The 14,011-nt window shown below is 38.1% G+C and overlaps 1 protein-coding gene across 7 annotated transcripts in view; it reads right to left on the reverse strand.

The window, feature by feature from the left end:
* OSBPL8 (oxysterol binding protein-like 8) overlaps nucleotides 1-14,011 on the reverse strand; it is a 136,840-nt gene that overhangs the window by 84,776 nt on the left and 38,053 nt on the right. For 3 of the 7 annotated variants that reach the window (XM_010833867.1, XM_010833865.1, XM_010833861.1), the window contains exon 2: nucleotides 6,567-6,605. The exons of the other annotated variants lie outside the window; for them this stretch is intronic. Coding sequence is in view for 1 of the 3 variants with exons in the window: in XM_010833861.1 (XP_010832163.1) it covers nucleotides 6,567-6,605 (39 nt within the window). In the remaining 2 variants the exon portion in view is untranslated. The remainder of the gene's footprint in view (nucleotides 1-6,566; nucleotides 6,606-14,011) is intronic. 7 annotated transcript variants of the gene reach the window in all.

A 14,011-nucleotide genomic window follows, 5' to 3' on the forward strand; every position in this document is an offset into this window, starting at 1 on the left:
AAAAAAAAAAAATACAGTTTTAGGGACAATGAAGTAATTGTGCTCAAATCCTTATTACTGAAATGGCCATGTTATTATAGCTAGCAAGCATGTGGAAAGAGATTAAAACATTTGTGGCAGGCAACTTCTAAAATGACCTAGTGATCCCCACTTTTTGGTGTATAATTCCTTCTCTTTGAGCATACACTGGATGTGCTGAATTGCTTCTAATAAAGAGAATACGGCAGAAGTGAAAATGTCATTTCCAAAATTAGACTGTAACAAGACTATAACTTCCCTTTTGTTTGGGGTCTCTTTCTCTCCTCTCACTCTCCCCAAGACAGATCATCTTGGGGAAAACCAGCCACTGAGTCATGAGGCAATCGTGCAGAAAAGCCCAAAAAGGAAAGGAACTGAGGTCTGCCGACCAGCCTTCAGTGAGCCTGAAGGTGGCTCTTCCATCTCCCCTGACACCCTTAGCAGCAGCTCCTTCCCCAGTCCACTGACCATATGAAAGGTTTTGAACTAGAGACAGCCAGATTCTCTCAGATTCCTTACTCACAGAAACTGTAAGGTATTAAATGCCTGTTTTCTACCACTTAACCTAGGGATGATTTGTTACATACCAATAAATAACTAAGACAATACTTTGGAAAATTGAAGGAGGTTAGGAAACTCACAGAGACAACTATGGCATACTTTACAAATGCTTCACAGGCATCTTTGGAAAAATCCTCCTGTATTGATACAAATAATTATCAGCTTCCTTAGACTGACCTAAAGGAAAGTTTAGGTAACTTCCTAAAGGAAAGCAATGGTTTCCTAAAGGTAACTTCCTAAAGGAAAGCAATGGTTCTAACCATATATACTTAGTCAAGAGTATTTAATTTCACAGGGCCAGTCACATTTGACGTTCTCAAGCTGGTCTTCTACTTAGGATAAAAGATTAAGTTCAATTTCATTGCAGAGCTGTATATAATTCTTAAATTATGTTGATTAAAAGCACTATGTCATCTGTGCAGCTGTACACCTTGCATTTTTACTAGCAGAAAAAAACCCTTAGCATATAAGCAACTTCTAAACAACTTATTTCAAAGTATGTTTTCTACAGTATTTGCTCAGGCATATCTGTGTCATATAAACCTGATTCTACTGGATTAACTCAGTATTTTTTGCAGACTGAGGCAAATCAAAGTAAACACTCTCTACTCTTATCATTGATCTATCATCTATCCATGGATCCACCCACCCAAATATTCATTCAGTACCTACTATACAGACAGGTATCATTTTAGGCACTGAGGAATAGAGCAGTGGACAACAAAAATTCTGCCCTTGTGGCAGTTACGTCTAGTGGGAAAGATAAAACAGTAACATAATAAACAAGTAAAATTTTGTTGTATATTATATAGTATAAACACTAAGGAAAAATAAGCAGAAAATGAAGACATATAAAATGTTAGAGAGATGGCGTTAAAGTTTTAGATAGGGTGGCCTAAGGAGGCTTCACTACGAAGTTAACTGAATAAAATGAGGAAACATCCCATAAAGACATAAAGGAGCAGAGTACTCCAGGGAGCAGGAAGATCAAGATTAGAGCAGAGGACTTGGATGGGAGCAAGTCTGGAGAACAGCGAAAAGGTCAGAGGACTGGAATACAATGCAAGCAGGAGAGCGGTGGATGAAGCCAAAGAAGTAAAGAGTTGCAGGACTTTATGGCACCTAGTCAAGACTTTTGTTTTATTCTGGATGAGCTGGGAAGCCACTGGATGGTTCTGAGAAAAGCAGTAACATATATGAGAACGTTTTAACAGGACTGCTCCAGCTGCTGTGTTGAGAACCGATCAGAGGGATGAGGGTATTATCAGTTCAGAAGTTACAGCAATATTATAGGGGAGAGATGATGGAAACTTGGACCAAGATGGGAAAAGTGAGAGGGACGAGAAGTAGTTAAATTCTAAATATATTTTGAAGATGAAGTCAACAGAATTTCCAAATAGGCCAAGTATGAGGTAAAAGAAAAAAGGAATCAAAATGAAGTCAAGCGTTGGACTTTGAGCACCTGGAAGGATGGAACTGCCGTCATCTGAGATGGAAAAGACAGTAAGACAAGCTCATTTACAGGGAGAAATGTAACTACAATCATCCCTTGGTATCCAGAGAGAACTGGTTCCAAGATATCCCCCACCCCCACCCCAGGGCAATACCAAAATCTGTGGATGCTCAAGTCCCTTATTTAAAATGGTGCAATATTTGCATATAACCCATGTACATCCTCCTGTATACTTTATATCACCTCTAGGTTACTTATAATATCCAATAAAAAGTTAATACTAAGTAAATAGTAGTAAATACAATGAAAACACTACAAATCCCACAGACGGAGGAGCCTGGTAGGCTGCAGTCCATGGGGTCGCTAGGAGTCGGACACGACTGAGCAACTTCACTTTCACTTTTCACTTTCATGCACTGGAGAAGGAAATGGCAACCCACTCCAGTGTTCTTGCCTGGAGAATCCCAGGGATGGGGGAGCCTGCTGGGCTGCCGTCTGTGGGGTCGCACAGAGTCGGACATGACTGAAGCGACTTAGCAGCAGCAGCAGCATGTGGCAACTTCAAGTTTTAATTCTGGGACTTTCTGGAATTTTTTTCCCCAAATGTTTTCCATCTGCAGATGGCTGGATCCATGGATGCAGAACCCTCAGTTTTATATGGAGGGCCAACTGTCTCTCAGTTTGGAACAGGTTAAGTTTAAAATGTCTGTCAGACATCCAAGTCAAAATATCAAGTAGGCAGCTGGACATGCAGACCTGCATGAACATGTACGTGTACAGGGAATGCTTTAGGCTGGTAAGGAAATAGTATAAATTATGGTATGTGTGAGAGTTAGGGTATATGATCTGAATGGCTTCATCACAGGAGATTAAAAAATACTCCAGAAACAGGCACCAGAAAACATATATTATAATGGAACAATAATAGAGCCAAGAGTTACTCTGAAATATTACAAACAGAAGCAGAAGACACAAGAAGACACTTATTCACTTCATCACTTCCCAGAAGGATGTGATGTAGATAAAAAGGCACTAAATTGAGACGCAAGTGAAATCATCTCTCAGAATTGTTTGCAAGTGACGCTAATTGGGAAACGAGATCTTATTAAAGATTACATATTAATTTTACCAAGTAACTGACATAACTGAAGACTTCTACACACCACTGGCCTACACACTACACTTCTTATTCTTACTGCTTTTAGGACTTGGGCTTACTTTGTGCAGTTCCATGTTGTGTAACACACAAATAAAGACAATATGAAGATACTGATGTTGAAATGCTCTGTACAAGTACCTTTTACAGATGGCTAACAAATACATGAAAAGATGCCCAACATCACTCATTATCAGAGAAATGCAAATCAAAACCACTATGAGGTACCATTTCACGCCAGTCAGAATGGCTGCGATCCAAAAGTCTACAAGCAATAAATGCTGGAGAGGGTGTGGAGAAAAGGGAACCCCCTTACACTGTTGCTGGGAATGCAAACTAGCACAGCTACTATGGAGAACAGTGTGGAGATTCCTTAAAAAACTGGAAATAGAACTGCATAATGACCCAGCAATCCCACTACTGGGCATACACACCGATGAAACCAGAATTGAAAGAGACACGTGTACCCCAATGTTCATCGCAGCACTGTTTATAATAGCCAGGGCATGGAAGCAACCTAGATGTCCATCAGTAGATGAATGGATAAGAAAGCTACGGTACATATACACAATGGAGTATTACTCAGCCATTATAAAGAATACATTTGAATCAGTTCTAATGACGTGGATGAAACTGGAGCTTATTATACAGAGTGAAGTAAGCCAGAAAGAAAAACACCAATACAGTATACTAACACATATATATGGAATTTAGAAAGATGGTAACGATAACCCTGTATGCGAGACAGCAAAAGAGACACAGATGTATAGAACAGTCTTTTGGACTCTGTGGGAGAGGGTGAGGGTGGGATGATTTGGGAGAATGGTATTGAAACATGTATAATATCATATAAGAAAAGAATCGCCAGTCCAGGTTCGATGCATGATACTGGATGCTCGGGGCTGGTGCACTGGGATGACCCAGAGGGATGGTATGGGGAGGGAGGAGGGAGGGGGGTTCAGGATGGGGAACACGTGTACACCTGTGGCGGATTCATGTTGATGTATGTCAAAACCAATACAATATTGTAAAGTAATTAGCCTTCAATTAAAATAAATTTATATTAAAAAATAAAATAAAAAACTAGCCACTCTTCTTGGCTTTTAAGAGAACCAAAATACTACTAAAATTTCAAAAAATCCAGGAACTTCTCAGCTTGTTCAGAAAAAGACCACTAAGGTATGATAGAACAATGTCCTCTCTCTGAGCAGCTCAGCATGTTTACCATCATCCTCTGAACAATGTCCACAGTCATCATCTCAATTTTTTTTATCATTTAAATAAATCTCTACTTCAGCAGAAAGCATGAGCTGACAAATAATAAAAGAGTAAAATGCCTAGAATTTTTTAACTTAGAATTCATTAGTATATTGTATACATAGTATATACTAACAGTACTTTAAAGAATGAAATATAGCCATTATCTAAATCTTTACTGATTTTAGCTTAAAAATTTCAGGAAAAGAGCATAATGCAAAAAATGTGATTTTATTTTAAAATATTTCTAAGTATTTGCCATGTCATCCATAATTAGCATAAAACTTAGGATCTTTAAGAAAGATAAAGGGAGAAGTAGAAACTCATAATGGTGCCCTTCATTCTGAGAAACCCCTCAGTCCTAAACTATCTAGGATAGATGGCCACTGTCTGTATATATAATACAGAAACAATACCAGGGGATCTATGGCTTGATTCCATTGCCTTTAGCACAGCAACTCCCCCTTTTATCGATTTGACTTAAGTTTGCCTGGAAAATCCCATGGACAGAGGAACCTGGCAGGCAACAGTCCATGGGTCGCAAAAGAATCAAACATGACTTAGCGACAAAACAACAAACAACAAAAAAATCTGTTGAGCTTAAGAGAAAGTCCAAATAGCTTATCAACCACTGATATGAGCAGAGTTCAAAATAAACTCGCAGGCAGATGGCACCTCTTTCCCCAATACTGCTGATCAAGCTGTACTCTTGAAGATTGCAGAAGCGATCCTGCTCCCAGATTCTGGGATTCTGGGCTCCCAGAAGCCACAATTCTAAAGAAGGGTTATATAAAGCATCTTAAGACTGCTCTCCTTGGCGTTATCTTCAGCTCTTAGAGTAAGCAACTTTAGTGAGGAATATACTATGCAGCTGAAATCTTTTTGTCCTATAAACAGGACTCATTACACTTAAAATGAACTTTTTCATATTCCTACAATCATCTGCAAAACACACATGTCCACATTTCATTCCTGAGTTTTGCAGGAGAGATTTTAAAGGAGTATTTTTCTGGGACTAGAGTTTATCACTGTTAGAGAATATGATCCAATCTGCCAGGCAGTTAGTTGCATTTTTGATACGGCAATTCCACTACTAGGAATGTATACTAAGCTGATCATTCAAAATGTTTAAAAAGATGTGTTCAAAGATATTTATCACATCATTTATAGTAAATGATATACTTAAAACATGGAATTAAATAAATGATAATATATTCACATAATAAAATACTATGTAGTCATTATAGTTTGGTTTTATTTTTTCAGGGACTGAAAAACATCCATTACATATTGGCTTTTAAAAGTAGGTTATATTGAATCACTTTGTTGTATGGCAGAAATTAAAACAACACTGTAAATGAACTATACTTTAGTTAAAATAAATTTTTCTTAAAGTACTGATATAGAATTTGTATGCTATGACCCCACTTTTATAAAATTTTATGTGTAAGATATACACGTGAATACACTTAAAAGTGAAAGTCGCTCAGTCGTGTCTGACTCTTTGCAACCCCATGGCCTATACAGTCCATGGAATTCTCCAGGCCAGGATACTGGAGTGGGTATCCTTTCCCTTCTCCAGGGCATCTTCCCAATTCAGGGATCAAACCTAGGTCTCCCACATTGCAGCCAGATTCTTTACCAGCTGAGTCACAAGGGAAGCCCAAGAATACTGGAGTGTGCAGTCTATACTTTCTCCAGTGGATCTTACCAACGCAGGGATCAAACCAGGGTCTCCTGCACTGCAGGTGGATTATTTACCAACTGAGCTATCGGAGAAGCCCTGATAGCTGAGCACTTAAGAAAGAGGCCACCAAAATAATAACAGTGGTTATCTCTAGAAAATAAATTTTATTTACTATATTTTTCTTTATTGTTTAATTATGCCACATTGTTATATATTATTTTTATAATAAAAAAAGATGAAATGTATTAACATATTGGGCAAATGAAAATGCAATTTTTAAAGTAAGCTTTTCAATTTACATTAGCTACTTTTTGTACTAACAGAATCATCTAAGATTAAACATAGAAGAAAATACATTTTAAGAATTAACTTGAAACCCTAAAAAAAACCCCAAAAATGTTAACATTTTGAACATGGCACCATGTATTACTCACTGTCTCTTGAACTTCAGCAACTTTTGAACATGGCAAGATCTAAAAAAAAAGACAAATTTTCTCAGGAGTGATTTAACTTTGTATACCTGAATCTGAATCTGGAGAGCACTCACAGTTTATAGAAGGAATTAAGTGCTTCCTTAGTCATTTAAAAAGTGGCAAAAAAAAAAAAAGATCAATAGTATGTTTACACTGAAACTAAACCTTTAAAAAAAAATGTCCAAGACGTCAGGAAATTACAGAAAGAAAGTGAAGTCGCTCAGTCATGTCCAGCTCTTTGCGACCCCATGGACTGTAGCCCACCAGGCTCCTCCATTCATGGAATTTTCTAGGCAAGAGTACTGGAGTGGGTTGCCATTTCCTTCCCCAGGGGATCTTCCCAACCCGGGGATCGAACCCGGGTCTCCCGCATTGCAGGCTTTTACCGTCTGAGCCACCAGGGAATCCCCTGGTGGATTCCCAGGAAATTACAGTCAACCTACCAATCTGTCAAGTCTTCTCTGGCATGTTTTGGGGCTTTTTCACAATTCTTAAACTCCTTGCATATATTTAATTATATCAGCCTTTCCACCACACAAGCCCTCTCTTCCTTTAGTTTCTAAAACACTCCACTGTTCTGGCTTCCTTTCTCCTAATTTCCCACCTCCATTCTGTCCTTCCACTCAATAAAACATGTGGGCTTCACCAATGCTCAGTCCTCAACTATCTGTTCTTTTCTATATGCTCTCTTACTGCAGGTTCCAGTCATATTCAAGGCTCATTTGTACCTTTACTCAGACAACTTCCAAGTTTCTTCTTCAGACCTAGCCTATTTCCAAAACCTTATCCTAAAACATTGCTTACCTGTATGTTCAGACATTATTGCAAATTAACTTCTGGTTCTAAAATTCTGTTAACAAACTTTAGTATCTCCAGATCCCTCTGTGCTCCTAGAAATTGCCAAAGACTCCAAAGAGTTGCTGTTTATATGGATTATACCTATTCATATTTGCTGAATTAGAAATTAAAGGTGAGAAATTCACTATCTTTGCTAGCTCATCACGGGCAAGTCACAGTGATAAGCCAAGTTGATAGTATACATACTTTTCCATAATCGTGTGGTGAAATGCCATTTTACCTCTGTAGTCTCCTCCCCAAAACCCAGTCTAATCATGAGAAAAGTATCAGACAAATCCCAGTTGAGTGACACTGCAAAATATCTGACTAGTACTCCTCAAAAATGTCAAGATTATCACAAACAAGTCTAAGAAATTTTAACTGCTAAGAGGACCTTATGGAGATGTGATGACTAAACGTAAAGTGCTACCTGATGGGATTCACACACAGAAAAAGAATATTAGGTAAAAACTAAGGAAATCTGAAACAAAGAGCAAAGTATGGACCTCAGGTAATAATGTATCAGGATGGATTCATTAATTGTATCAAATGTCCCATTCTAGTATGTTAATAATAGAGGAAGGAAACTGAGTACAAGCTATATGGAATTCTTTATGTTCACAAGTTTTCTGTAAGCCTAAAACTCTTATAAGAAAATGAAGCTTATTTAAATTAAAAAACCACTGCTTAGGAAAAAAATTAAACTAAGAAAATTTGAAAACACAAGAATACACAAGCATACACTCCATTAGCCGGCAGAGCAATGACATTACACTTCATGCGGTCTTAGGTAAAAAGTGCACTAGACGTTCACGAGAAAGAGAAACAAAGCAAACAACATCAAGCACCATGGCATTACTACACAAATAATCCAGACCTCACAGACCTCTGAAAAGATCTTGAGTTCCACAGTCCTGGGAACGCGCTGAGAAAATCTCCAAACATAATGGAAATACAAAAGATTTCTGACTTGGAATTTCTTCTACTTTTTCAAAGTTAACCCTTTCTCCAATTTAGCTCCCCAAACTTATTAGAGTCCCACCATATACCTGGAAAATGTTTACATTATTCAACTTATAAGAGAATCAAGGATAACGTTTAAAAGTCAAAAAAAAAAAAAAAAGGAAGACATACTAAGAATCTAAGCACTCAAACAATAGAAAATACTGAGTAATATTTTCCCACTTGGGCAGTTCAAACATTACAAATATTTAAGTACTGCTATTAATTTATGCTCCTATTGAATTAACAGATCTAAGTGATGATCATCAATGGCCATAAAATTTTTTTAAATTACTGATACATAAATTTGTATGCTATGACCCCATTTATAAAATCTCATGCATAAGATATACTCATTAACACATTTAGGAAAGAGGCCTCCAAAATAATAACAGTGGTTACCTCTAGAAAATTAATTTTATTATATTTTTCTTTATTGCTTAAATATGCCACACTGGCATGTATTATTTTTATAGTCAAAAAAGATTAAATGTATTTACATATTGCTGCTAAGTCACTTCAGTTGTGTCCGACTCTGTGCGACTCCATAGACGGCAGCCCACCAGGCTCCCCCGTCCCTGGGATTCTCCAGGCAAGAACACTGGAGTGGGTTGCCATTTCCTTCTCCAATGCAGGAAAGTGAAAAGTGAAAGTGAAGTCGCTCAGTCGTGTCCGACTCTTAGCGACCCCACGGACTGCAGCCTTCCAGGCTCCTCCGTCCATGGGATTTTCCAGGCAGGAGTACTGGAGTGGGGTGCCATTTACATATTAGGCAAATGAAAATGGATTATATGCCTCCTGATGGTAATACACAACACCATCGATGAATTAATCTTGTCAAAAAAAAAACTGAACCTGAATCTGAGCAAGCCTCAGGTTAAAACTGTCTACTGACCAATTTGCAAGAAATATAAGTAACTGAGGAACACATTAAATAATGATCATGGCAGAGAATCCAGATTGTGGGAAACCTACAGGACAGCTACCTTATTTCTTCAGTAAATTGAAAATAAAAATTAAAACTGAAAAGGAAAAATCAAAAACAGATGCAGGAGAAACTGAAAAGATTTTAAAAAGACAAAGTGACTTATCAACCAAGCCCAATACAAAGACAATAAAACTAAATTTAAGCAATAACTAAATATTTCATATCAAAGAATTACTCTTTTTTTTAGAGTAAGAATGGTATTTATGGTTAAAGTTTTAAAGAAAAGTCTTTATATTTTAGAGATTATACTGAAATACTTATGAATAAAATGATGCATATGGGATTTTCTCAAAAAAAAAAATATCAGGTGGGAAGGCAGGACTATACATGAACAAGAATGACCTGAACTAACAATGCTGAAGATGAGTGACGGGTACATGAGGGTTCATGATACTAGTTTATCTTATTTTTTAAACACGTTTGAGGGCGCTCCCTACTGGCCCAGCGGTGAGGACTCCACCTGCCGGTGCAGGGCACATGGGCTCCGTCCCTGGTCCGAGAAGATCCCACACGCCATGGGGCAGCTAAGCCCACGGACCTCAGTTACTGAAGCCCAGGCGCCCTAGAGCCCATCCTCTGCAACAAGAGAAGCCACCGCAATGAGCAGCTCACACCGCAGCCAGAGAGCAGCCCCCATCTCCACACCTAGGGAAAGCCCTCACCCGGCAAGGGAGACCCAGCACAGCCAAATATGCACACATGCATTCAAAACTTCACATAATAGAGACTGCAAGGAAGGTCTCTATTATCATTCTTGCACGTGTAATTAAACTGTTACAGTTAGCAAATGGTTATTAGGAAGGTGAAGCTATTTTAATATAAAAGACAATGAGTATGTAGGTAATACATTCGTGAATAAAATGTCTAGTTATTTTATTATTTTACATAAGAAGATCTCTGCCACCTAAGAATTTACCTAATTTAGGAGCTTAATCTAACTGGCAATTCCTTAGGTGAGATGCCCCACCAGACTACCTGATTTTGGATTATTTGGCAATAGGGCCCACTTCACTAGGCTGGGATGCACCAGAGGTTAGTACTATGACGATGGTGGGTAGAATAATGGCCTCCCAAAAATGTCCACATCCCAGGAATTCCCTGGCAATCCAGTGGTTAGGACTGTGTGCTCACAGTGCCAAGGGCTCAATCCCTGGTCAGGAAACTAAAATCCTACAAGCTCAGCTTCCAAAAAAAAAAAGATATTAGAATCTGTGACTGTTTAGAAGCCTTAGGATCTGTGAATGTTACTTTACATGAGGCAAAGGACTCTGCAGATGTGATTAAGTTAAAAATCTTGAGATAGAGCAATTACTCTGGATTACCTGAGTGGACCCAAAGGAATTCCAAGGGTCCTGACAAGAAGGAGAGAAGAAGGTGAGTGTAGCAGGAGGTGTGACAACAAAGGCCAGAGGCTGAATGGGAGGAGGAAGCCACGAGTCAATGAAAGACTGCTACCTCCAGGTCTCAACAAAAAGAAACGGACAGTCCCCTCAGAGCCTCCAGAATGAACACAACATCTTGCTTTTGGACTTCTAATATCCAGAGCTCTAAGATAATCGGTTACTGCTACTTTAAGACTACATTTGTGGTAAGCTGGAGCAGCAAGGGAACCAGCACAATGACTTGAGGTGCCTTCTGAGAAGCGGAGCTTCCTATAACTACGGGACTTCATGCCGAGGCTGGATGACCTCAGTCAGCGGGTACTGTGGACAGAATCGTTACGTTAGACAGACTATTGGACTAAACGATCTCTAACGGTCTCCCACAAATACTAAGGGGGAGAAGTAGCCACAGGACTCAGAGGTTTGCAAAAGGCTCTGCTGATAGCACAATCTTTGTTAAAGTTGAAAAGAAAAGGCCTCTACGAGGCAATCCTGAAGTATATAAGCATTAGGAAACACTTAGCAGGCAGGTCTCAAAGGGTATTCAAATATTAGATGAGCATATGTACCAAATTTGGTGACCCATTTATTATAGATAAGAAACTTCACAGCCTTTCTCCCTCATTTCCACTTAGGGCTGAGAAGGGGGATCTAATAACAACCAAGTGCCATTGTACAAGAATACTTTATGAGGATTAATTGACATGAGGATAATTTATCATTAGACTTGAATGCATAAATGTCTTAAAGGTCAGTTATCGAGAAACTGTGCACCAAAAATACTGTCCTTATAAATCCAGGAGATCTTTCCAATCCAGGGACCAAACCCAGGTCTCCCTCATTGCAGATTGTTTACCATCTGAGATACCAGGGAAGCCCCCAAACGAAAACATACAATATACTAAATCAATAATGGCAATGAAGAAACTAAATTAATGGTACGGCTGACCCTTGAACACAAGGGTGTGAACTACACAGCTCCACTTGCAGGCAGTTCAACACTAAATACTGCAGTGCTACAGATCAGTGGTCTGTTGAATCGCAGATACCAAAGAACCATGGCTCCGTATCAAGTGTCAGACGCTCCACCCCAACCCATCTCCAAACATTCAAGAGTCAACTACATTTAAACAAGAGAAAAAAATAATAACCTTTAAAGCCTATGACCTGATCAAAAATAATACTTAATGTTACCAAAAATAGGCAATTTCATTAATTTACATGCCATATACACAAGCTGTATGTTGTCGTCAAATGTTACATATATATAGTAGCCATACTTCTTAGAATATGATTTAAAGTGCTCAGTAAATGCTAATAAAATATCAATTTTACTTTATGAGCACTAAATCATAGTAATCAGTAAAAATTCATCTAGTAAATATAAAACTCTAAGTTTCAGGAAGCTGGGTCATCTGTAGGCCCCTCAAGAAGATACTTACTCATTTACTACATTCTAAGAATTACTGAGCTAAATCATCTTCACCATTCTTTCCACTTCAGAAAACATGTGACTCAAAGTGTCCAATTTAAAGTAGAATCTTAAGAGTTTCTCAACTGAGAATTCCTAATAATACTACAAAGATTTCTACATGTTTTTAAATTTTTATTCTCTTCTAAAAAGTCATTTATATAATCAATTTTTAATACAACAAAAGATCTTGACCTTTAATAGACTTTATAACTTATTTTCCTCTGATAATAGCATAGTATACAAGATAGTCAAAAGACAGGACTTTACTTAATGTAAGGAATTTTTTTAATCTACTTCACTTATTTGGTTTACCTCAATCTATTAATAAATATTTGACCCCTGCATTTAAAGGATTTCTCAGTGGTTAATTTCCGAAGTGTTATGAGTTCTGCCCTTTTACAAAATATTTTAATACATATATTAAATGTAAACGTGTTCCAAAGTATATTTAGTATAAAGATTGAATTCATATTTTTTAGTATTTACTACCTAAGACATAAAACACTACCACAAAAACAGAACTATAAACAATAAATAAGCAAATGAATTTTTTAAAAATAGGAAGCATAATTTCATGTAGGAGAAGAAAACCAAATAAGTGGACACTAAAGTCAACTGAGTCCCAGCTTTCACCACCTTCACTAAGACTACAAGTAGTCTCAATCAGTACCTGTATCTCTCTCTCTTCTAAATCATCTCATATCCTGCGGCTCCAGATTCATCCTGTCCACTTTCATAAATCTATTCAGTGACATACCACTGTCTACAGAATCAAGTTCAAAATCCCTGGTCTGGCACTCCAGACTTCCGTAAGTTTGGTCTCTATCTGCCACATTGAGCATTATTCTTATAAACAACATTCAGTTCATTTCAGTCGCTCAGTCGTGTCTGACTCTTTGTGACCCCATGGACTGCAGCATATCAGGTCTCTCTGTCCATTACCAACTGCTGGAGTTTACTCAAACCCACGTCCATTGAGTCGGTGATGCCATCCAAACATCTCATCCTCTGTCGTCCCCATCTCCTCCTGCCCTCAATCTTTCTCAGCATCAGGGTCTTTTCAAATGAGTCAGCTCTTCACATCAGGTGAACAAAATATTGGAGTTTCAGCTTCAACATCATTCCTTCCGATGAACATCCAGGACTGATCTCCTTTAGGATGGACTGGTTGATCTCCTTGCAGTCCAAGGGACTCTCAAGAGTCTTCTCCAATCCACAGTTCAAAAGCATTAATTCTTCTTTATAGAAAAAAGCATCAATCTTTCTTTATAGTCCAACTCTCACATCCATACATGACTAGTGGAAAAACCATAGCCTTGACTAGACGGACCTTTCTTGACAAAGTAATGTCTCTGCTTTTAATATGCTGTCTAGGTTGGTCATAACTTTCCTTCCAAGGAATAAACAATATTACCTTCCAATTTCTCTATGCGTTCCCCCTGAATAAACCCTGTGTAATTAATTTTGCTTTTAGCCTTGCCTCTTGCCATCCTCCCTTCCTAGAATGCTCTCCTTGCTCATTTTCAATCCCATGACCCCTATACCCTATTCACAGTTTGTATTCTCTTAAGAAACCTTTTCTAACTACCCCAGTGTATAGCAACCACCCAATTTTCACAACTTGTGTAACTATGCCTTATGTCCCTCATTTGACACTTAGTAAATGCTTATTACTGCCTTATCTATCCATCCCTCTATCTAGTCTTCTCAAAATAAACATAAT

The sequence above is a fragment of the Bison bison genome, unplaced genomic scaffold (assembly GCF_000754665.1).
Source record: "Bison bison bison isolate TAMUID 2011002044 unplaced genomic scaffold, Bison_UMD1.0 scf7180017863950, whole genome shotgun sequence".
Lineage (NCBI taxonomy): Eukaryota > Metazoa > Chordata > Mammalia > Artiodactyla > Bovidae > Bison > Bison bison.